The 26,330-nt window shown below is 37.6% G+C and overlaps 1 protein-coding gene across 1 annotated transcript in view; it reads right to left on the bottom strand.

Moving 5' to 3' along the window:
• LOC115003981 (CUB and sushi domain-containing protein 1-like) overlaps positions 1–26,330 on the bottom strand; it is a 255,742-nt gene that overhangs the window by 125,417 nt on the left and 103,995 nt on the right. Inside the window, 6 exon segments of the mRNA XM_029425927.1 lie at positions 244–365; positions 6,023–6,128; positions 8,905–8,923; positions 9,184–9,265; positions 19,775–19,852; positions 20,880–20,992. Of these exon segments, the coding sequence (XP_029281787.1) occupies positions 244–365; positions 6,023–6,128; positions 8,905–8,923; positions 9,184–9,265; positions 19,775–19,852; positions 20,880–20,992 (520 nt within the window).

The raw sequence follows: 26,330 nt of genomic DNA on the forward strand, positions 1-26,330 counted from the left end.
TAAGGTGGCATTATTGAATATTATTGACCAATTCAATTTAAAAACACAGACTTGTAATACATTACGTAAAATACTAACTCAGTACTCTTGGAAGAACAATGTTTGTATTGCATATGCATGTTAAGATCACCACATTAGACAATACATGTGATGTATTTTCCCTATGTCAGATTATAATCACCTTTTTTTTATCCAAATGCCTGGAGAAATAAAGGGGGTATAAAATAATGAAAATGAGCTCACCTTCCCAGAGTCCATTGCACTGATGACCCAGACACAATGTGCATTGTTCTCATATTGAACAGGGTAGTTAGGAGAAGTTATGACCCCTTTGGGCCCCCTTAGATTGCTGCCACAGGTACGAGCTAGAGGAAGAAAGCAAAAGAGACAGAGTTTTAAAAAAGATTAATGGGGTAATCAATATTACGCTCACAGATTGCAAATGGCCTCTTAAGAGAAACGGGGAAGGGTGTGGCAGCGACAGAGGAAATAGGTTCAATGTAACCTAAACTTATGTATGTATATACATATACATACACTTATACATACACAGTTATAACAGTTATCATATGTTTGGGGAGCATATATAAAAAGATCATTGCAAAAAAGTAAAAATGTACTGCAATACAATGAATCATATTCCCTTCCTACGTATTCCTTTCACAAGTACTTTAGACAAAAAAGCTGCTCGTGAGATTAAACTGCTTACTTATTTATTGTACTTCTACTTAGCCACCTTGCTACTTGTGTCTTATCATCACAGGTCTTTTCAATTTTGATAAACCCTCTGAGCTATTCTTCAATATTGTTTCTTTTTACATTATCAGTAAAACACTGACGTGAAGCATTTCATCAGTGCTTCACATCAGACAATCAAAGATACGCTCCTCTTTACAAGGAGTATATCATAATTTATCAAGTGTGTTTTATTATATCGTGAGGGTCATGTTGCCATAATTGTGTTCATCATCCTTAGGCTCTCACTTATAATTACAATACAAATAAAAACTTGAACTTCATTATCTAAAACACTAAATATAAAGGTGACTGCTGCACCTGATACACCTTATATATATATATATATATATATATATATACATATGACCTTTGTAAAACAGTGTGCACACATAAAGCTACAGTATTTACAGTAAGATCAATGAGGTGAATCAAAACATACATTAGCTCTGTTAAATCTGTTATGACATCATGACTGAACGACGTGATGAACACCAGAACTAAAAAAACACAATAGTTGTTAAAAAGATGTTTAACCTCCCATTATCCATTTACAAAAGAGGGGTTGAAATTGCAGCATTGTGACAATGTCAAATTTAAAGAACCACGCGCTGTATAATCATGCAGAGGACGGGGGAGAATAATGTATTATTCTAGGAAGTGGATCCAATTGTACCAAAAAGAGCGTATCATGAGCTCCACAAATCTACTGTCTACAGGACTTCAGAAACATGTTGCATTGATACAGATATGAAAACGCATAACTTGTACAAAAGCTAGAGACCTGTATAATGGAAAAAAGTACTTTGTGCTGTGGTCTGAAGACTTTTTCTTTCATCCTTCTTCTTACATCTACATGTATTTGTGTATTAGAGAAAGCCTGAGGCTTCTAAACAAAAATGTTCTTTGGATAAACATGACGAGGAGGTGGACGGTATCAGCAGCTACCTTCTGTGGGTTGATTAGAACCAAATAATGCATTGTCAAATGTTTGGCTATCAGGCCAAGTCTAGTCCATCAAACAAGGTCACAATGACCCACAACACATAACTCAATATTTGTATAATGACAATCCAAGGAAGCTTGAAGTTGTCTTGATGGCAATGGCAACAGCAAACTCTAACAATATAGTTTACCAATATGTTAATGTTAATAATAGCTTTGTTCCAGGTAAAGATGGGTAAACTCTGCTGATAAAACTTTCAATACGTTTGCTCCAGATCCCTGTTTTCACCAGACCTTTTTATAATATCCTATTAGTGCTGTTTTATCCATATTGATTTTGTCCTGTGTGAAACTCAAGGTAATATTTCTTGCCTTCAGTACCTCATAAAGTTACCCATGTGTTGTTGCCTTAAAGAGATATTTGGCAAAAATAAGTGGAATGTGTCAAAATGTACCCTTAAAAACCCCTCTCTCAAGCACAGTAATATTAAAAGGCTTACTTGACATTTTCAGTCAGTTTTAGTCAGCCAGCACTGTCACCATTGCGGAGGAAGTTTTTTCTGATCATATATTTGCCATTTATCTATCATAATGAGTTAGCTGGAGGCGATCACTGCCATTACAGGGAGGTAAGGCCAATGCCATATAGGAGAAAGTATTCTAGACAAGAAGGGACATAAGAATAATACAGGACAATGGAGGAGTTAGACAGAGATAGGCAGAAATAATAAAGTAAAGAAGTTTGCAAATACAGACTGGTTGGGAAACAAAGTGGAGAGACCTCAGGGAGAGAAGTTAGAACGAGACGGAAAGAGAGAGTAGAGTGTGTGAAAGATAATAATGTGAGAAAGGAAGAGAAAAGACATTAGAGGAGGAAGGGGAAGAGGCAGGGAAGAAACAGGCACAGAAAATACCAGGAGAGAGAGGAGGACCTCCGATGACTGATCTGCCTGTTAATTAGAAAAGAGAGCTGATACACACAGGTACACACACACATGCACAAGGACACACAGGAACACATTCATGGCGATTCATCCCAGAGACCAGCTTCTAATTAACATTAACGTCTCAGCAGAGAATGAGAGAGGCTCATGGGTTTGAATCCCAGGAGAGTGATCGCACCAGATAACACAATACACCAGCGCCACAGTATAGGAATTTTTAACCTCTGCCTGCCTCTGTGTGTGTGTTTGTATATGTGTGTGTGTTTGTATATGTGTGTGTGTGTGTGTGTGTGTGACCAACTCTTTTCTTTTTCTTCTCTCTCCTTCTCTTCCTCACTCTCTCTTTATCTCTCTTTGTATTTATTCATCTTCATAATTAAAGACGTTGAATATGAAAAATGTCAAGACATAAATCACTGTCAAACATGTATGTGTGTGTGATGTACAGTTTTACAGTTGTCGCGATGTTATGCATACTGAAAATTCAGCTTTTGAATTTAGATTTTCCCCTGAAATGAACCCTTCAGTATTTTCAAAGTAACAAAAACAAGTTGTTTCAGTCAGAAAATATCATACATATTGTCTGCATGTGCTTTTACCACTTCATTGAAAGAATATGAAATGTAATGCATACTGAGTGAAATCCGACTCCCACGTCTCTATTGCTGCACAATTCAAATGGAAATGTTCTACTTCAAATGTAGATGTTTTGTGCATCATTTTCAAAATATTTGTTCTAGTTTATTCTAGGGATTAGTGTATTTTACGAAATACTTAATTATGTCAACCAATCCCGTGGATAACTCCTCTTTGGTACTGGACAGGGAGTGTGGAGTTTTGCTAAAAACGGTTTCCTAAGGTAGCAGATGGCAACGATTAGACTTCATACAAATCACAATATGTGGTTGAGTCGGGAATTAAAATAGGCTAGAAAGCTCCACATAACTTTAAGAAATTGGATAATAATATTCTGTTATTTAATCCTTTTAAATGAGATACTGTAGATTCATTTGATTCAATGGATAGAAAGAGGGTGTATAAGAACCCCCTCTTCCCACAGGCAACTGGCTTGCTCAAATGTCATATTGTTTTTCTTGAATTGGTTTTTTTTTTCAATCTTGTGGACTGTAAAGTTATTTTCTGTTCTGTTAATATCAGAAATATTGGTCAATACAGGTTTAAGGATATGTTTTCATTTTGATTACAAAAGAAAATAAATCATGTTAATTCTTGCCATTTTACTTAATTTGGAAAGGTTATTCTCCTTTCTGAAAACATTTACTGCACCAAATAACAATCATTGGTTCAAGGTCACCTGACAGAATATTTTTTATAATTATTCCGTATATTTAAGAACAATAAAAAAGAACTTTCTGCGTAAGCTAATTATGAAAATAATATCCACATGTCCTTCCATCTGTCTCACTCAGTCTGTCTCTTACTGACAAGAGTAGCAAGTATCATGAAGTCAGGCAGATTCCTGCAGTCACAGACATACATAAAAACACAAAACAGGCACGCACACGCACACACACACACACACACTTACACTATAATACAATGTGACAGGGACCCTATAGTGTGTGTCTGTGCACAGGGACTTCCTGTCCGTCAAACACACACACACAGCTCAAGGCAAATACTGCTGCAGCTATGAGTTGTGTGTGTTTGACATTGTCCTTTGGACACTTGCTGTCAAAGTGTGTGTATTGTGTGCACACACACACACTTGGTTGTGCATGCTGTCTGTCTGCCTTTTCATTGTAGAGCGATAAACCCAACAGGGTATTTGTCAGTAAACATGTCGGTCAGAGAGCCCCTGCATCATTGCGCTGCCACTCACAGTTATTTATTTAGTAACCATTCAGTCAGAAAGTGAATCATGATTTCAACACGTCAACAAACTGCAAATTACTTTGATCACATTCATTGTGTTTCCAAATATAGTAAACCTTTAGAGCTTTGGTACTAGGAAATACCATCAAAATAACATACACAGATACAGCTTCATAAATGTCAGTCAATACCGGTGATATAGTTTGATTGAATTTCTTTTACATTTAATGCTTTGCAAACGGGGATCTGGATTACATTAGATAGTCCAGGCGTACATGTTTGTTATTTTCAGTTGACAAGCAAGCTATGATAGTGGTTGCTAGGAGCAGTTAACTAACCTTTTTCATGCTGATCAAAGAAATATGCCTATTTAAGAGCAGATAAACAGCCATCAGTGACCAATATACATTCTGGGCAGTGATTCTGAGGTCTGGAACCAGAATTAAGTATATATATTACATTGCTTTAGTTGTATTGCTTAGTTTTATGGCTTTGCAGGGCCAGCTCTCAGCTTTGCTTTGAACTTTTCACCCCACCTGAGCAGAGGATTTCTTGCCAGAGTTGCTCAGAAAGGAACCTTATGACTGTTTCTGTGTCCAGGTTAATGACTGAAGGTGAACAGGCTTTTGCCATCAGGGCTTTGGAACAACAGTCTGGGGATCTCAAGCAGCAGTAAGTACCATATAGTAGGTTGGCCTTATATTATCCTTTTTATCATCATCAACAAATCCCCTGAAGAAACAAAAACTAACAATGAATTCATCGTACGAAGTTCGTGTGACAATACAGTCTTACACAGTCCTGCCATGGAAGTCCCCTGTTGTCCAAGAACTATTAAAGCACATTTAAGAGTCATAACGTTGCAACGTTGACATACTCCTGCTTTATGGTGAACATGTAAGTCTTGTTTCAGTGCTACATCGCCTACAGCAGTGGGATCTTAGTTTTTTACCCTTGTACCTCTGGTGCGATAATAGCTGGTCATCAGGGTTGATGGTTTAACTCCTAACAGCATGCTGAAGTGTCCTTAAGTAAAACACTGAATCCCAGATAAGCAGGTCCACACCTTGCCTGACGGCTTCGCCACCAACAGTGTATGATAATGTATGATAATGTGTGTAAATGTACAATATACACGCAGCCTATGAATGTTTATGGAAAACTACAGTAACTTTCTATTATGATTTTTGAATACTTAAGTAAATATCATAACATACGGTACTGATATTGAAAGAATGGTAGTTGCAATGCAATACATATGTCCATAATTCTTCTTCATATTTACACATATAATGCATCAAATATGCCTCTGTTATTTGTCTTATTTTATTGATGTGTGATAGTTGTTATCAATGATGCTATGTGAAAATGTACAGTTACTTAATGCATACATAATACATTACAAACTAATATAGATCTATGCACATTGATACCAAGCAGCTGTAAGGCTTTGCAAGACGTGTCGTTATGCTGTCAGTGGACATGAACCCAATGTATGAAATAGCTTAAGCTCTAATGCATGTTCATAACAGGTTTCAGAGGGAATGACAGGTGAAACTTACTTCTGCAGATGGGTCTGTGGTCACTCCAGGCAGCCAGTGTGTCAGTGACACGTTGACAGGTGATACTTTTAGATCCTTGTAGTACATAGCTGTCATCACAACTGAACTGGACAGCTGGATCCAATTCTATTTAAGGGGACACAACAGTAACAACACTTGTCAAAAATAGGAAAAACAGTATATATTTTAGCACTCTCTGCCTAAAAAAGGCGATATTGTGATTCTTGTCGAGACCTCTTACACTATATCGCTGGTTATATCTTAAGAGATATACTGATAGATAATTGTAGAAATGATGTATGAATGATGGCCATGATATTAATGATGCAGTGGCTTTTAGATCCCTGTGGATGACAACCATCCCCACAGATCAACCAATTGGGATCTATAATTCCTCCCTTTCTGTAACACCCTTTATCTTTTATCACTCATGCCTTTTTCTTATTGTCTACTTTCCTTTTCTCTATTCTTTCCTTCCTCCACTTATCTCGCCTTCTCTCTCATCATTTGCTTTTATCATTCTTGTTTTCTCATTCCCTCCAACACCCCGCTGTCTAACACGTGAGAGGGACATTCAGCCATCTGAGTGGAAGTCTGCATGGTGTCTTATCTGTAAAGCCTAATGTCTCCTTCCCGCTGATAGACACCACAGTCCACCACCTGGCCAAACATTCGCTACGTAGGGTTCTGGGTGTTCAGTGTCTCCACCCTGTTGTTAAACACTGTAGAGTCGTACTGCCTGGCCAAATCGCTCTGTTAGTGCCTTTGTCACGGAGAGTTGGGTCTTTCACTTTACAGCTTCTGCTACTTCGGCGAAGCTGATGACACTGAAAATACCTCCCATCCAGCCGCTCACTGTGAAATTTACAATTACAGGAAACAAAACTTTGTTGTTGCTATTTCCGAGAGAAGAACTAAAACCTTTCCATCGCAGTTGTGTATGTGGTTGTCTGTGAATCAAAACTGCCGTGACAGACTAAGTGACAGCCATCTCGCACAGTGAAAACTCTTTTGTTTTCTCTGCAGCTTCTCCTGTTTTACTTCATCACACCACAATTCTGTTCTAGCTCCTGCATCTCAGTGTTTAATGATGATTAGATACAAACCTGTAACACACACCAGCCACATCCATTCCAACATGCATGCACACATACACATAAACGCTAAAAGATAAACGCATGCACACGCTGAGGTAATGACCTTTAACTAACTCAGATAACTCCCCTAATAGTCCTACAGAGTTTGTGCAGTCAAAGTTGCTAATGGTAAAGAAGCGCACGAGGAGCTGGAGATTAAAAGATGATTATCGTTTAAAAGTTATTTTGGGAGGAAAATAGTCTCAGAAAAAGGTAAAAAAGCAATGCTCGTCTTGATTCTCTCATTATCACGAGAAACATACGAGCAATTTAGTTGCCACTGATGCTAAGTGGATGAGTCGTAGGGAGGTGATCATTTCATAATTGCTCGATCCTAACTCAATGAAATGATGTCTTTCTTTCTACTGATAAGATGGCAGACACCATGGAGTGAATCATTTGAAATCCCTGTGAACACCAAGTCCTTGTTTATAAGCCAAGATCCTACTTCCCATTGTCTGTATATAACCCTAATATAAGTAAGGACCCTTATAAAACCCCTATACGATGATTAGTAATGCAAATTGGTAAATACTGATTGGTAAAAGTCTCTAGACAGAAGAGCAACTGATTATGATTAAAAATGACCATAAATAGGTCTACCCGATAGCATACCACAAAGCCTAAGCCTTTTTCCCCATATTTCCATATTTCCTCTCCCAAATCACTGTCATAAAGACATAAAATGCTCCTAAAGATAATAATTATCTGCATCCACATATACACATGCATCAATGCGTTTATGCATTCACACACACACACACACAATGCTGAATTTCAGCCTCTTCGGGCGACAAATTCCAGCAGCTACACCCTCAGAGCAATTACCTTTTTTTGTCGTGTGTGTGAGTGTGAGTGTGTGCGCGTGTGCGTGTGTAACAAGCTATATCTGCAGGTTGAAACTGTAGCAGCTTGTAATTTCTTTCCTATAAGTGACACAGGTTGGCTTATGTGAAGCTGTGCTGACAATCACTAAACAGCTTCCTCCTTTAGTTGGATCTAAATGGAAATATGTGAGTTTTTCAGGTTCATCACAAGCCAGTTACATAAGCTTGTTGACATCTAAAAAGCCAGAGCTGTAACAACAGGTCCCCAACAGACAGAAATTATTCATGATGATACATAAACCAGAAAACACTTCAGTCTCCAGGAAAACGATGGAGAAGTTTGGTGAGGAAGTACCATGTACATTGGACCAATTATGGGACCAGAACAGGGACAGAGTGGCACTCACTCTCAGTGTGGGAGGTAGAGGATGCTCATGAGTGAAGCAGAGATAAGTGACAACTACAGTAAACACACTGTGGTTTCTGAATGAAATTATTTACAATCTGAACGGGGTTCTGAAGTTACAATGTCTGCAACCTCAAAATAATCTGGACAAACAGTCCTACTTTCAAACATGAGGAGACATCAGAGCTAAACTAAGATCAACAAGTTGTAGTACCCTACTGCACCCATTGTCAATCTAACATGTTGAAGACAAGTACACGCAGTACAACTCTGTTCATCCTGCAGCAAGTGTCAATACTTTTAGTTAATAATAAGCTTTATTTGTATAGCACCTTTCATACAAGAATTGCAGCCCAACGTGCTTCACAGCAAACACATAACAATTAGTACAAGAATAGACAGAATAAGAGTGTTAACAGTTAATCAGTCAAAAACATATCTGTCCAACGGGAATTCTCCTGATCCTAACAATTATCACATGAATTGTGCTGGCAACAACCAAGCTGTTCTGACTTGTATAAATATACCAACACTGACATAAACCAAGCACACACATAAATTGTGCAAGCATCCCTCGTCTCCAAATGATTTCATGAATTGTGGCAGGTTTGCAAATGTAATCCATTGCAGGAGAAGACTTTTGAGTGAGATCATTTCTGAAGTCTGGTTTCTACACGTCTGACACACATACAATAATGTTCCCTGTGCTGGTCAAAACATCAACAATATCCAAGGAGTTTAATATATTTGATTTAAAGAGGAGTGACAGAGTCTGGAATATAGTGAACTTACTGGAAGGTTGAGCCCATCCTCTTGCCATTTTCTGGAACTCCAGGATCTGGACAAACATCCCCAGCAAGACCGCTTTGACTCACTGAAAGAAAAGGAAAAATATATGGTAAGCAATGTCTGTCTTTTTGAGGTTATGGATGTGCATTTGATGAGGATCATTTCACACACTTTAGGGACATCTTGAAATTGTTGGAGGCATGCACAGCATCATATTATGCTGATGGGTAAATCGTTTGACTTGTTCTCATATCACTTTTTACAGTAAGCTGAAAGTGAGAAGGGATAAAAGTCATCCTTGTTAATGTGACGACAAGCATCGGAGTATTTTTTATTTTTCAACATGTGATGAGTGTCAAGTGTTTAAGCAGCTCCAACTGTTAGAAATATCCCCAACTGTTGGTTGAGAATTCACAAAATGAGGCATGCAGTCAGCCTTTGAATTTTAAAATAGATCTATTCTCAGTTGACTCAGGAACATGTTTGAAAAATACACAGGCCTCAATATGTAAACAAGGCATTTTCCTTTTGTGTTTTTTTTTTTATATCAAAGTGCAGCAATGGATATCCTTATTATGAACAGCCTGTGATTTATCTGTCTAGGGCAGTCTTTCTCAAAGAGTGGTCCGCGGACCTCTGGTGGTCCGTGAGTATATTGGTAAAATGTCACATTTTAAATTAATATATTATAAGTTCAAAATGTTTCTCAAACTCTTTATAAATTACTAGTATAGACTAGAGTGTAGCATAGATGTAGCGTAGCTATGTAGGTTCGTTTTACGATCTTACGTCATAAATTATCTGCGCGGTCAATTTGAGCCACGGTCACCTGACAAGATGAATCGATGGCTCAAGACGGGGTCAGTTAAAAAGAAAATGAAATCAAAGATCTGACGCGACAGTGAAGGTGCATCGTCCTGATGCAGGTGGTTCAGCAGCTACAAGTGGTTCAGCAGTTACAAGTGGTTCAGCCGCAGCGACAAGTGGTTTTATGTGCGTTACTGAGTCCCAGGAGAGCGGTTCGCCGTCCAACCACCACCCGGCTGAAAGCTGAGAAACTCGGCTTGAACGCGGAAAGTCCAGCGCTTAAATGAAGAGAAAATACCACAGCGACTACATCAAATTTAGTTTTTTTTGGACTGGAGATGAAGAGGATCCTAATCCACACTGTGTCACATACTTTTCTTTTTTTACTTTTAGTATGTACTGCAGCTACCCTTATAAAGTATGTTCCGTTGCATGCTGTATGCATAATATTGGGATATACGTACTACTTTATCATATAATTGCGCCTTGAACTTTGACCCTCTTGCTCATATATATATATATATATATATATATATATATATATATATATATATATATATATATATATATATATATATATATATGTTGTGCAAAGGATTGTGGGTCAGAATAGCCAGAAAAACATGTTGGCTTGCATACTGCAAAATGCGACTGGATGAGGTAGGACATTGTGGTATTTTTGGCATACTGCTTTTGACATACTACGTATTAAAGACATACTAAATATTTTTCAGGCATTATAAATAGAATGATAGTATTGGTATTAGTTTCCTTGCTTAAAAGGAAAAACAAGAGTAACTTATTTAACAGTACGTACAAAATACAACATACTTTGTCTGAATAGGCCTTTTATACATGAGACATTTTAATTGTCATAGTAGCAACAGCACAGGTGTTACTCATAACATTAACAATATTCAAATAAGCCTTTTTCACAGAAGATATTTTGAGTTGTCACAGGGAGCAGGAAAAACAGGTGAAACTCATTTCAACGATTGCTCAGTTCCATTTAGTGTCCAAACAAGCCTTGACAGTGAGCCAGGATACACAATAACAGGACCCTGAAACTAGCTCAACTATGCAGTCATTTTTAATACTATCAATTACACCTGTGATTTTCCTGCTATGACAAGCCAAAATGTCTGCTGTGAAAAAAGGTCTTTAGGATGGCGAATTACTGCTTTGTGTTTTAAATTTGAACTGGATAAAATACATGCAACAAAAAGAAGTGCAGTTCAACAACATTGTATTTTTCCACACATGCAGATTTTATAAAACAAGTTGAATAACATACAGGCAGTTAGCAAAAAACACACTGATGCCTGAGATATCACAGTGTCCTCACTGCAACATAATTAGAGAGCAAAATGACCTCTAACAACCCCAATGAAGTGTAACCTTTTAGCTGAAGGGCTAGCTAATTGATTATTAAATTAAGATAAACTATATAGCTAAATGATAAATGGTATAACATCATACGTAAATTTAAAAATAAATGGATTGAGAATTAACTAAAGAAAATAGCTTCTACTCACCATTTCAATAAATAACTTTTAGCACGCACTTCATAAAAGGAGCTAAATGTTTTAACCGTTAGCTAATAGCAAAGCTAGCATGTCACGAGCCACACCAGCAGCGTCAAAGTTAGCTAGCAAAGTACACTAACGTCACCTGTTAGCGAACTGTTTAAGACGCATATTAAATTAATAAGTGTACAAAATATTTTTCCTCTTTGTTTAGTGTTTATTTAGCCTATATTTCAGTCATTTTTCAAAGCCTATTGTTGGTGTTTTTCCCACAAAGTGCGTCGCTGCCATTAGATAGCCTGACAAGCCTCAAGTCAAGATGCATTTAAAGGCTGTTTGTAAAAACCATAACTGTGAACAGCTCTATAGCTTGTCCATATCATATCATCATATATATATATATATACATATACATATATACATATACATATACACATATACATATACACATATACATATATATATACTATATATATATATATATATATATATATATATATATATCATATGCATTCAACATTTTACTTAAGTAAAAATATAAAAGTATTAAAATGTAATTAAAAGTAAAAAGGCCCTTTTCAGAATAATATATATTATATTTGTATAATAACTCTATACAAAGTTATTCAAATGTAAAAGCTACAACATTTAAATACTGCTTACAGGTTAATACATCAGTAATAATAAATAATAAGATTCAATATATATAAATATAACAATGACTGAAGCCATTATGAATCCATAATGCAAACTTTTTATTTTGATACTGAAATACATTGTCAATAACACTTTCACTTTTAATTAAAATATTGAATGTAAGACGTGCATTTTAAACTGGGTATTTTTTACATTGTGGTATTTCTATTTAAATAGTACTTTCACCCCTGAAAAAGTGCACATATTTAAGGATGTCGTATTATCCAGGACATCTTGCAACTTTTTCCCACATTTCAAACTAATAACATTTCCAAGGGCCTTAATGTTTTCCAGTATGTGTGGAAACGTGTCCTACCACCAATTGTTTCAAGAGTCATGCCTTCCTTCCTATTTGCCTGCTTCCATTATAAACTTTTTCTGTGCATAGTCATACAGTTTCCATTTTTCTAAATGATGTGTACTACTCATAAACAAATACCAAAATGTAGTGCGCAAAATTACATTAAGATTTAATAAAAACCTCGACGGAGAAATTGAAAAAAATAAATAAAAGGGTTTTTAGATTAAAAACTCATATTAAATGCCAAAAAATGAAATGAAAACCAACACGTGCAATGATTTTCAATGAAAAGAACTGTCCTCAGTTCTGACATTTCAGAATCTCATTCCCTCCTGTTTTTACCTCATTTATCTGCATGATCTGTTCTGTTCCTAAAAAAAACTAACAAAAAAAAAAAAAAAACACACTGCAATTTTTGTCCAGCTCATATTTGGGATCGTCCATTGGTTTTAGACTTTGCTATGGCTGGGAGCATCTGCTGCATGCCTAAAACGTAATGTAAATGTAAATGAGACCAGACAACATGACAGAAACCAGTTTAGACCAGCTCTGTCTTAATGGAACTCTGTGGATGAATAATGACGGTTAGCAAAACACTAAGCATAAAGGGAAAGGAAGGAGAGAATAAATAAAATGCAAATGAGGAGAATGCTGAAAAAAAGGACTACAATAGCACAAAAGGGGGAAAAAAGAGAATATCCTGGAGAAAGACCAATTTCTGACCTCTTATGGTCTCTCTCCTTCTTTATATCCATCTTTTCTTGTGTCTTTCTCACATGCCTCCCTCTTCCTGTCTTCTCATCTGCCTCTGCTCCCACTCACTCCTTCTCTACTTTTCTATTCTCAGCTTGGTCACCCCGCTTTTTCTCTCTCGTAGACATTAGCTGCAATTAACAAAGGGGTGCCGGAGTGTGGTGTATCCTAGGACAAAAGATGGATAAATGATTTCCTGCATTTGTGTGATTGTGTTATGTGTATGCTGAGGGGTTGTGAGCGTATTGATGCTGAGTATGCGTGCTTGTGTGAGATATGATGCAAACAGAACAAGCTGTCTTGTTGCTCTGTTGTGTTTTTAGATGTTCTGTCCAAAAATCACCACAAAAACACGCTCTGAAAGCACTCTTTCTCTGTCGCGCTCTCTCATCCCATTCTCTCACTCATGTTCAAATGGCTTTCATTGGCATCAAATACAAAGGTTCATATTGCTGAAAAAAATCCAGCTTGTGCAAACAACATGAGATTGTTATAGAAAAAAATAGCTGCCAAATATCTGGCAATGCTGCATGAGGTGATGTCAAAAATCCTCAAGCTGACTTAATCCTATATTTGCACTTAAAAGACCATTCAACGGTTAAACACAAGCTTATGATGCATAATATAATTTCCATATCATCAAAGTGTCTTCAGCAAACCTTTCATCTATAAAAGTCAACTTTTTAGGAATTTGTAAAAAGTGATTATATTTCTTGTTGGTGCACGTGTGGCAGGCTTTTCTGACGTCTGTAATAAACTCCACTCCATGTCAGCCGCCTCATCCTTTAGACAGGGTTTGAACTCACTAAATGTCTCGCTTCCTGCCAATTCTCCTAAAACTATTCACTATATACTAACCCTACAAGTAAGTTATATCCATATGAACTGTGCAATATACTTTCAAGGTGCCCACTGACCATTGTGTAAAGTGTATTCAATGCTGCAGAGGTGGAATGTAACTAAATATTTGAACTTCTGTTCTTTACTTTAATATTTAATTTTCTGCAACTTTATACCTCAACACCACAGTTCTGAAGGAAATTCTAAACTTTTTTTTAACATTTATTTGACAACTGTAATTACCTATTGTTTTGCAGATTAAGTTATTATATATTCTTTGTTTACTTGTTGATTTATACATATTTGTATTTCTGTTACTCTATGAAAGGTGCTTACTACGTATAAATTGTAGAGGTAAGTTATTTTTTATTCTGTGAAGATTAAAAAATGAATAAAAGAAACAACTCACTGACAAGCTAGTATTACAACAGTATTCACTATGCCCACAAGCATAACAAGATTATGTGGCTGCTGCCATCGCCATTAGCCTTCAATACATCCAGATTAGACGTGACACTGTTTTTTAATAACAGTGTCTCATGAACTATTAGTTCTAGCAATTATAAATACTCAAGAGGATGTGACACAGAAGTCATTTGCAAACAGGAAACCTATCCATCCATTAATTTATTTTTTATTTAAAGTACAGGGAGTTGTTGGTTAATTCAGAGTTTTACTTTATTGTGTCTTATAAACAGGGTTAAACAAGACGCTATTGAATATGTACATTAAGGTTGTACATGAAGTTTTATGTATTTTCCGCTGCTTGTTTTGTTTTGTTTGTTGTAAGAAACAGTTTGCATAGTTACATAGTTACAAACCACTGGAAAAAGAAAAAAACACTGGTTTAGAGGGCAACGTAAAGATGGATAAACACAAAAGACATTTGCATTGAGAATGCAAAGCTGTGTAGCACAAAAGTTTAGCTATTATAACAGATGAACAATAAAAAAAACTGGTCAAAAGGTCAATGAGAGAGGGAGGGAGAGTGTGGGACTGTGTGTGTTTATGTGTGTAATCAGCTGACATGTGTTTCAGGTAAGAGTCTTTGAGGTGCTCTTCAGATGCCTGCTGGATGAGGAGAGACATGTGTGAAGTGCAGTTTGTTAATATGCTCTCTTCTGCTCTTCTTGTTGCCTCTTATCCACTCTGCCCTCCTTCTCTCCATCACCTTCTTGTGCTCATAGGTCAATCGTGCTGAGAGCTAAAGTCTGCAGCCATCTTCCTACCAACATTTTGTTGAGCCCACAAGATTCATCCACATAAATGCACGTGTTATGAGTCAGAGCCATGTGTCATAAAACAGAATACAATAATATTCTGATGGTTAAAGGCTGCATTACTGTGAGATTTTCCCAAATGTATTCAGCTGTGGTGCTGTACTGTTGCGCTATTTCCACGTTTCAAGTGGTCGCATCGCGTTCATTTGAACAGGACGCAGCCCAGAACCACCTTGCCTGACATTCCTGAAGAAAACACTGATTATAAAACACACTCTCACAATGATGATTCATTACAGTTTTAGGTCTTTGTCTGGGGAGTAAAACTCCTTATCGCAATCTTTCACCCTCTGTATAATTATGACACATCCTCAGCAGTAAGTTAATGTTAGCGCTGAGAGAGGTCAACTTCAAGATGGGCTGCTTTCATCTGAACCATTTTCTATCTATCTATCTATCTATCTATCTATCTATCTATCTATCTATCTATCTATCTATCTATCTATCTATCTATCTATCTATCTATCTATCTATCTATCTTTTTATATATCTGTCTGTCTGTCTCTCTGTCTGTCTCTCTGTCTCTCTGTCTGTCTCTCTATCTCTCTGTCTGTCTCTCTCTCTGTCTGTCTGTCTGTCTCTCTCTCTGTCTCTCTGTCTGTCTCTCTATCTCTCTGTCTATCTGTCTGTCTGTCTGTCTGTCTCTCTATCTCTCTGTCTGTCTGTCTGTCTGTCTGTCTCTCTGTCTGTCTGTCTGTCTCTCTGTCTGTCTCTCTGTCTGTCTGTCTCTCTGTCTGTTTCACATTAGATTCTAAACAATAGTCAGTGTGAGAATGATTCATAAACATACCGTTCTCAAACTGATTTAAACTTATTCTCATGTGTGTCAGTCTATTAGATTGTACTTTAATATAGGCTAGAGGCTGCTACAGACAGTCTTTTAGATTATGATTCATACGCACTCCACTCTCTAGACAGGTAAAACTCATTATCATCAGTCTCAGGTTCTTTGTAATGATTATATATTGCATAATTCTCTGTCATACTGCTATAATATTACCACTGGGGGTCGTACAGTGTAAAGAAGTGTTGTTCAAAGACTGGTTCGGGACCAAAAGTGGACCTTGGCTTTAATTTTTATTTAGAATGTTTTAATGATCCTGGCTCCCAGCCCGATGGCCTAACTGAACTACATTACGTTGACCTCACTGAGTCTTCGACCCAATGTGAAAACCCACATTTGCATCCCCATGATGAAGATGCTTGTATGTTTTAATGAGCATGTGTCCCATGGTGAGAAAATAAATGTCTCATTTAGGTCCAGGGCTGCAAACGCTTAAGGGAGCCCTGGACTACACGGTTAATAGTCATTATCATCATTCTTAGGCTACACATTGTGAAAACAGATCGTTCTCTACAGGATAGCAATAATTTTACAAGTGGGACAGCTTACTTTTGAGAGTCTTTAAGCAGATACGGAACTACTGGTGATCACCGGGATTTAACTTTAACATCGTGATAAAATCCACACAGAGTTGTGCGCAATGAGTTCCGGACAAGAAGTCATAAGCTTTACTGACCTCTTTAGGTGAGCTTTACTGCTTGCAGACTTACAGTTTGTTTTTCAAGTTAATATGTATTTAGTAAATATGCATAACATCACATTTATAGGGCTTTTCTATCATTTATTTGAATACATTTTGTCAGCCTAGGAGAAACCTCCATAGACCGCAATAAGTGAGTTACTTCACAAACATTATTTGTGAAGTAACTCTCACAGACAATGTTTTTGTTAGCTGGCCCTTCTCGTAAAAAGCAAATGCAATAGCTTTGGACTCAGACTGACTTCAGGCAATACACTTACGTGAAAACAACTTTTTATAGGAGTGTGTTTGCGTAAATGTGTGTATACGTGTGTGCATGCCGAGTTTGTGTTAGCCAGAGTAGTAAATAAAGTGTGTGTGTGTGAGATCCAAACTCTTCACTGAGCCCCACATCATTGATAAATATAATAAACTGATTTTCCCTGGGAAGTCCTCACACAAGCACCCACACACTCAAATACACACAGAGCATACCAGTTTTAATCTTAATTGCTGCAACACATGAAGAAGCACACAAGCACATACGATTTCGTCTTCACATACACACAGATATACGCACACAAAAACACCAAACTAATGTTAATTGCAGCAGCACATGCTTGGCTGAGCGTGTAAATCAGGCAAATTATTGATGAGGGTCTTATTATGAAGCTAAACCCTAAGGAATGGATGAGGTATGAGCTAGGGCTTACGTGACAATTAAAAGCCTCAGTCACATGATCTGCATCATTTTCCGAGGCATCTCCAAGCTGCTAAGAAATATGTCTGCCATTTGTAGAAATATTCATCACATTTATTATTAAATTCATTGTTTGATTGCCTTGAAGTCAACGTAATGTTTAAGTCTATGTGTATTCCCATTGGCTGCAATTGTGGTGAGTTCTCTACCTCCCATGTTGTTCAACTAGTCTATAAGCACATACGCGCTTCAGCTGGTGATTAATTCTTTATTTATAATATGACTCATAAAATAACAACTGATGTATTCGAATCCCTGTGCAAACAGTAAATAGTGAAGATGGTTCATCAGATGTGAATGTATCACAAAGCTAAAACTCAGTAAATACTTAAATGCTTAAATACAGCCACTTGAGGTTTCTTTTAATGGCCTAAACTGTAAAAAGTGACACCTACTGTGAACATTAGTTGCCAGTATTAAAATAAACTAATGGTGTAATAGTTATGAATAATTTTGAGACATTCTCTGACAAAGCTTTGCTTTTGTTTTGTTTTCATTGTGCAGCTACAGTTTTCTTCACATCAAAATATTGGTTTGATATGTGGTAAGAATCCACACATCCACGCATTTTATCTTGTGTTTGCCTCAGGTTCTCTGAGGACAATGTCAACGCTCTTCATCATGAAAAAATACATTCACCTTCATGTTACTTGGCTGGCTGGGTGGCTAATGGTATTTTCACTGTGCCAACCAAAATGGGAAATCATTTTAATAATTTACAGCACTCAAATTACAGCCTCAAAATGCTAAAATAATGTCGTAATTAGCTTTGACATATAGTCATGCTTTGTATTCAAAACTGCTCTCTTGGAATAATTTTAATTTCAACCATGTCAAAAACAGCGGGGTGAAAGGCACAACAACACCTACCTAAATCCCACTGAAATTACATGTAGGATATTATGCAAGTAAAGCGCTGAGCACATGAAAAGGAAAGGAGAGAGGAGAGGAGAGTGGAAAATAATGTAGCAAGACGGAAACTAAGAGGGACACATTGCATTTTTTTTATGCTAGCACTCATTAATGTCCACTATAGGATTACACCATTTCTCTTCTGGTGTACAATACAAAATGATTTCACCTGATGGAGACTACACTGTCACTTTCTTGGCTGCACAAAAGGGAACACAAAAGATGCAGTGGGCGCATTTCCAGGTTTGCCATGAAGAATCCCAACACAAAACCACCAGACTCTACTTGAAATTTAGAAAATTTGAATATAATAAAAACCCAAAATGGATAATACAAGGACTTGTCTATCGGGGAACAATAGCTACAGCCAGCAGACAGTGAGTCATTGCTGCATTGAGCTTATTATGGACTGTAGCATATTATCATCCTGACACAAGCAGAGGGAGGTTTACTGTGAAAAGTTCTTCCAACCATCATAATAGAAACAATATAGAGGCTCATGAGCACAACATCAAACATGATAGTTGTACAGGGGGCTGAAACGATGACAAGAATTACAAATATAATTTTTTTTTAATCAGTTCGCTCTTTCAGCTTATTTTAATTACTGATAAGTAATTGTAAAAGCGAGTTTCTTTTCACATCGGATGGGTTGTAATGAACTGAAGAATAGTTCAAACTCGACTGTCACTGTAGCATAAAAATAAAATGTCTTCGCAAATACTGGGTGCTTATGTGAATACGAATAACGTCTATTTATAGAATTGGTTTCATATCGACCTCTGACCTTAAAAGGAAAAAGGAAAAAGGCAGAAAAAACTCAAAAAAGTTCTACTAGGTACTAATTATTTTCTCCCAGAAGGGCAACCCCTGTGAAAAATGGATGAAATCATTGTTCTTGCCACATCAAAGATGGATGTAGGCTTTGTGTCCTTGTGTAGATACTGTACAGTGTGTGTGTGTGTGTGTGTGTGTGTTTGTGTGCATGTGCGTGTGCATGTGTGTGTGTGTGTGTGTGTGTGGGCGTGCAGATGTCTTCATGTGTGTGACCAAATGGGTTTTAATATTGGTTTAAAAAGGGTTTTCTAAATGCTGTACAGTCACACTGCCTACAAACACACACACACACACACACACACACACACACACACACACACACGCACACACACACACACAGCAGACAATAGTTTACTTACAAACGGCATTTTTGTGACTGGAGTCTTTACTGGGCATCATCTTCACCCCTCGGGACTTCAACTCTATTGCTTTCTTCACTGCAGAATGGAGAGGAGATGGAGGTTATTCATTTAATTATAAATCATGCTTTATTACTGTACATCTTTTGAGTGTTTATCATTTATCATATCATTGCCATTCAGTTCACATCAGCTAAGCGTGCAATTCAGAAAATGTTTCTTGCTACCCCGCCGATAACAAACCTACGACAAATGCAACAGTGGCAGAAACTGAAAATTAGAACAGAGAAAAAGGAGAGCACTTTAAAAGACACAGAGAAGAAGGGACAAGAGAGGAGAGAAGCAGAGAGGAGCAAAGCAGTGGAGCAGAATTGAAATGTATTCCATCTATTTTATCCTAAGTAGCAGTATTGCAGAGAATAACAGAAAAGTCTGTGTTACAACCAAGCGACATTTCACTGAGAAGCAGACTTCACATTAAAAGCCCATCTCTCTCTCTCTCTCTCTCTCTCTCTCTCTCTCTCTCTCTCTCTCTCTCTCTCTCTCTCTCTCTCTCACACACACACACACACACACACACACACACACACACACAAGAGACAGACAGAAAGAGAAAGGAAATGACGGAAGGAGCAAGGCAAGAGCAAGAGACCGTTGACTGAGGAAGAAAAAGACAGCATAAAGTGAATAGAAAAAGAGCTGGAGACAGACAGGAAGTGAGACGTGCAGCAAGAGATACAGGTCTTGGTCACCGTGTTGTGTGTTGGAAGCAGCCAATTAAATCTGAGCCATCACGTGGAAACTAATATGCACCTCAATATGCTAATGAAGTAATATGACCAATCAATTAGATGACAGGAACGGTACAGGAAGTCCAGTTTCAGACTTCTGTCCCCAATAATTGCTATTCTCAATTACAGTATATGAAAATATACTGCAAGAAAAAATACGATATATTTCCAGTGCTATCTTTTTTCTGTTTGTATATGTGTGGATTAGTTTGTACAGTAAGTACAGCGCTTGCGTATACTATAAATCCATAATGTAATGCATGAAATGGAGGCACAGAATAGATAAATCATAAGGCTAAAACAGTGTGATATACCTTGGTATTGAGCACTGAATCCTTTTCTTCGATGGTTGCTGTCTGAGGTGAAATGTATCCGAAGCCAGTTCTTACTTGATATCACTGGTGAAGGCAGGGTTGTACCAGTCAGCCTGGAAGTAAGCAAATAAGAAATAATTTATAAAAAGAAACACAACAAAAACCAAACAGAAGTAGGAGATGCATTGGAAACAGACCAGGCACATGGGAACAAGAAGATATGATGTAACAAAACTCAAGCTGTTGTTGTTGCAGATCCACAGCATTCACCTTTGCACACTAAGACCCTCTCCAATAAATACACTGTATGTTGATTTATGTTAGTGATGTGCAATATGTGCATATTTCTACATTTCTGTAGAGTCCACATTGCTGGTAAATATCACGCTGACAGAGAGATTATGTCGTCTTCCAGAGATGGACATTGTTTGTAATAACTTTCTGTTACAGTGTGTTAACTTGGTTCATGGATGTGCTCATGGAAGATGAGCTTACATATTTCACCTTGAGGTAGAAAAATCTCTGTAACAAAAATGCTGTTGTTGGAGGAAAGTGCTTCAAAACGATGCCATGTAATTACAGATTTTAGCATGACAAACGTAAATACAGTATAGCATACAACACAGAATACTGTGAATAACTCCGGGATGTCATTTATTTCCTCTGAAGGCCTGTAAATAAATAAAAATATCCTTATGTGAAGCAGAACTTTCCAAACAGTTCAATGTATGATTATGATGTCACTTAAGCTGTAATTTAAGAAGATTTTAGCTGAAAGCCAATTTGTTCCACTGGCTTGGAAAACGTGGACGAGGGAATTGAATGAGTGATATCATCCCTTCCTATAGTGATTAGCACTGACCAGAGGCACAGCACTGCACTTGTCCTGGGTACAGTATAACTCCCACGTCTAAACGTGTTTAACTGAGGAAATTATGAACTAATCTTTGCTTGAAAAAAGATATGTTACAATGCACTAACATGCCAAGAAGAGAAGTAAAGAGAAATAGTAAAGTAGAAGAGGTTAATGGAGATCGTAAAGTAGTAGAAAGTCGGCAAAGTTCAGATCTTCAAAAACACTTTCGTAAGCTTCACCACTGAGACGATGAGTTGGTTGCCTATGGTTAATCTTACATCAGCTTTAGCTGCTCTCAAATTTCATTACCAACGGCAACCAAGGCGGTGGTAAAGAAAATTTTAAAAATGTGGGGGAAATGGTGCACTGAGACTAAAAAGGAAATGATGTAAGAGACTGCCTGGAAGACAATGTTCTACCATCCTCCCTAGAGCAACACGAGCCACTGTAACTGCCCTTTAATAATGCCGCAGGTATACAGAGTAGATAGAGAGAGACCGTGAGGGAGGGAGAAACACTGATAAGGAAAGGGCTGAAACAAAAAAATATTAAGAGCGCTTGTCAAAGGACCTTATTGAGTGCTTATTATGGGAGTTCCATCTCTGCGGATACATTTGGGAAGGTTATCAAACAAAAAAAGACAGCTCAAGAAAATGAAAAAAAAAAATTAATATAAAGAATGTTTGATGAGACAAAACCACTGCCAATGTATCTGCCGGAAGGCAATCTAACTGTTTAGTATACATATCAAATAGACTAGACTAGAGCAGCATGCTCTCTCTCAGTGAGACAGCTAGTGATCTTTATCAGTTAGTGTGATTAAATAGACATGCATGTAGTGTGACTTACAGTAATGACGCATGTGAGATATGAGAAGAAATATGGGAATTCTTGAGGGCACTATATAGTGCATAAAAGATACACCTAAATACAATTACAGAGAGTGAATCCAGTGCACTATATACTATATTTAGAAATGTTTTGCATCTGACCCTGACCTATGACCTCCATGTACGGGTGGGTAAGCAACATTAATGTGTGTCGCTACAGACACCATTAAAGTATTTATTATTTAGTTTTTTTAGTCTAGAATAATTTATTTTTCAAGTTTCAGTGCACTTTTACCCTGGTTATGTGTTTGTTTGATTTTATCTCATACTCTATATTTGTAAAAGCAGCCTGGTTAAAAAATAAATTCTCAGACAATAAATAAGATTTACATGATGAAACAGCTTACTGTTATACAACAAAAGAATCTTGGACTTTGCTGTTTTGCCTGAAGTCAGTCTAAATTTGAATCAAAGTTGGGAGGAAAACTGAATATATTTTATAAGTCAATGAAAGAACAGTTCAAGAAGTTAAAGATGTTCCATATTAAAGTCATGTTGAAAGGACAATGAACTAACAACAACAGTGGGAGAATTAGTATTAATATTCAACTTGTTGGAAAGATACTTAGATTATTTGAATGTTTGTTAGACGTACAGCAGTCATCTATTAATATTAACGATAAAATTATAATGCAAAATGAATCTCCTCCTGCCCTCAATTGGTAATGACTTAACTTCAACCTCCGGAATTTCAAAAACAACTCCTGAAATATATCTAGACTGTTTTACTCCAATCAACCTTAATAACTAACTTCAACAATCTCTTCATCTAAGCCAGGGGTGGGGAACCTCCAGCCTCCGGGCAGTATACGGCCCACGAGACCATTTGATCCGGCACTCGAGGTAATTCGTAGAACACACGAAAAAAAAAAATCCAGTAGCAAAAAAAACTAGGCGACAATATCCTTGTCAGGGTCCTTGAACACAACACGAGCAGAACGTGTCATCACGTGGTCACGTCATGTCAAAAACTTCAATTTTAAACGAGACTGTCATTGACATCAGTGAACGCAACGTGGCGAGTGTAAAACAGAGGAAGCTGGATGCGGAATGTCGCACTTTCCAGGAGAAATAGACGAACGATTATTTCTTTGTGGAAGTAAAAGGCAAGTGTGTCTAGTTTATGCAGACGTACTTGCGGTGATGAAAAATAATCTCGAACGTCATTACTGCACGAAACATGCCGAACTGCACGAGCTGAAAGGACGAGTGTGTTTGGATAAAGTTAACGCTCTTCGGCAGAGTTTGCCCCAGCAAGCAGCTCTCTCCATAGCGTAACATGAAAACATGGAAAGATAGAGAGGTAGACCACCACACCAAGAACAGACTGTTCCACCACTGCAGTGCAATCATCACTGCCATGTGCAATATTCACTTTATTTTCTATCAACCACTTGGTACTTATATTATTTTTTATGATATTTAATTATTGTTTACTGCCTTTTTACTTCATATGTTCTTTTGCTGTGACAAGATACATTTCCCCGTTGTCAGACTAATAAAGGATTGCTGATTTCTGATAAAACGGAAAGATACATGGATAAAAAAAGTTGCTTTTTTGCACAGCATAAAAGAAAGGTGAAATAAATGGGCTGTGTCTTAAAAGAAATTCCAAGGTTATGAGTTCAATAATTAGTATGGCCCTCGAAGGATGTTGTAAAAAAAAAAAAAGGGCCTTGATAGGAAAAAGGTTCCCCACCCCTGATCTAAGCCATCAACCTGTCTTTTAGACCCGATTCCAACTAAACTGTTTAAAGACGTTTTACCCTTAATTAACACCTGTCTCCATTATCTGGCTACGTACCACAATCCTTTAATGTAGCTGTAATAAAACCATTTCGTAAAAAGTCTTGATCCAGAGGTTTTAGCCAACTATAGACCGATATCTAACCTTCCCTTTCTCACTAAGATCCTCGAGAACGCAGTCGCAAAACAGTTGTGTGATTTTTTACATAATAATAGTTTATTTGAGGTTTTTCAATCTGGATTTAGAGTTCATGATAGCACAGAGATGGCACTGGTGAAAGTTACCAATGACCTTCTATTGGCATCAGACAAAGGACTTGTCTCTGTTCTTTTCTTGTTAGACCTCAGTGCTGCTTTCGACACCGTTGATCATGACATTCTACTACAGAGACTGGAACATTGTGTTGGCATAAAAGGAACCGCACTAAGCTGGTTCAAGCCCTATTTATCTGAGCGATCTCAATTTGTATGTGATAACGATAAATCCTCCATGACAGCCAAAGTCAGTCTTGGAGTTCCGCATTGTTCTGTACTTGGACAGATTCTATTCACCTTATATATGCTTCCTTTGGGCAATATTATAAGGAACCACTCTATAAACTTTCACTGTTATGCGGATGATACCCAATCATATCTATCAATTAAACCAGACGAAACCAATCAATTAGCTAAACTTCAAGCATGCCTTAAGGACATAAAAACTTGGATGTCTAGCAACCTTTTGATGTTAAACACAGACAAAACTGAAGTTATTATACTTGGCCCTAAACGCCTCCGAAACGCATTTTCTAATAACATAGAAGCTCTGGATGGCATTAATTTGGCCTCCAACACCACCGTAAGGAATCTTGGCGTTATCTTTGATCAGGATCTGTATTTTAACTCCCACATAAAATAAATCTCAAGGACTGCCTTCTTTCATCTACGTAACATTGCAAAAATAAGACACATCCTGTCTCAAAATTATGAAGAAAGACTAGTCTATGCATTTGTTACTTCAAGGCTGGATTACTGCAACTCAATGTTATCAGGTTGTCCCAAAAAGTTGCTTAAGACTCTTCAGCTGATCCAAAATGCAGCGGCACGTGTAGTGACAAGAACTAGGAAACGGGATCATATTACTCCTGTATTAGCTGCTCTGCACTGGCTCCCGGTAAAATACAGAATATAATTCAAAATCCTTCTCCTGACTTACAAAGCAATTAATGGTCAGGCTCCAGCATATCTTAAAGATATCATAGTACCTTATAAACCAACTAGAGCATTACGCTCCCAGACTGCAGGGTTACTTGTAGTTCCTAGAATCTCTAAGAGTACAATGGGAGCCAGAGCCTTCAGTTATCAAGCTCCTCTCCAGTGGAACCAGGTTCGGGAGGAAGACACTCTCTCCACATTTAAGAGCAGGCTAAAGACTTTCCTTTTTGATAAAGCTTATAGTTAGGGCTGGCTCAGGTTTGCCTTGGATCAGCCCCTAGTTATGCTGCTATAGGCTTAGACTGCCGGGGGACACCTCCCTGCTCTCCTTCTCTTCCACTCTCCTCCCCTCCCTCTCTATCTGTATGCATTTATGTAAATGTATGTTACTAACTCAGCATCCGGGGTATCATCCCTGGAGTTTCTGTGTCTCTCATGTGGCAGGTTGCCACTGATAAAGTTTATGTCAGGATCAGGAATCGTGGCTGCGCCTACTGCCCTGGTCCTGCTGGACACCGGGAAGCCTTTTTGACATTTTCCTAGATTCATCCATACTTTCTCTTTTTCAACACAACATAATTTCTGTCAAATGTTGTATTTGTACTATGTTGTTAATCCTGTACATACGACATCTATTGTACGTCTGTCTGTCCTGGGAGAGGGATCCCTCCTCAGTTGCTCTCCCTGAGGTTTCTTTTATTTTTCCCCCTTTAATTATGGGGTTTCTTTTAGGAAGTTTTTCCTTGTGCGATGCGAGGGTCTAAG

Source organism: Cottoperca gobio, chromosome 3 (genome assembly GCF_900634415.1).
Source record: "Cottoperca gobio chromosome 3, fCotGob3.1, whole genome shotgun sequence".
Classification (NCBI taxonomy): domain Eukaryota; kingdom Metazoa; phylum Chordata; class Actinopteri; order Perciformes; family Bovichtidae; genus Cottoperca; species Cottoperca gobio.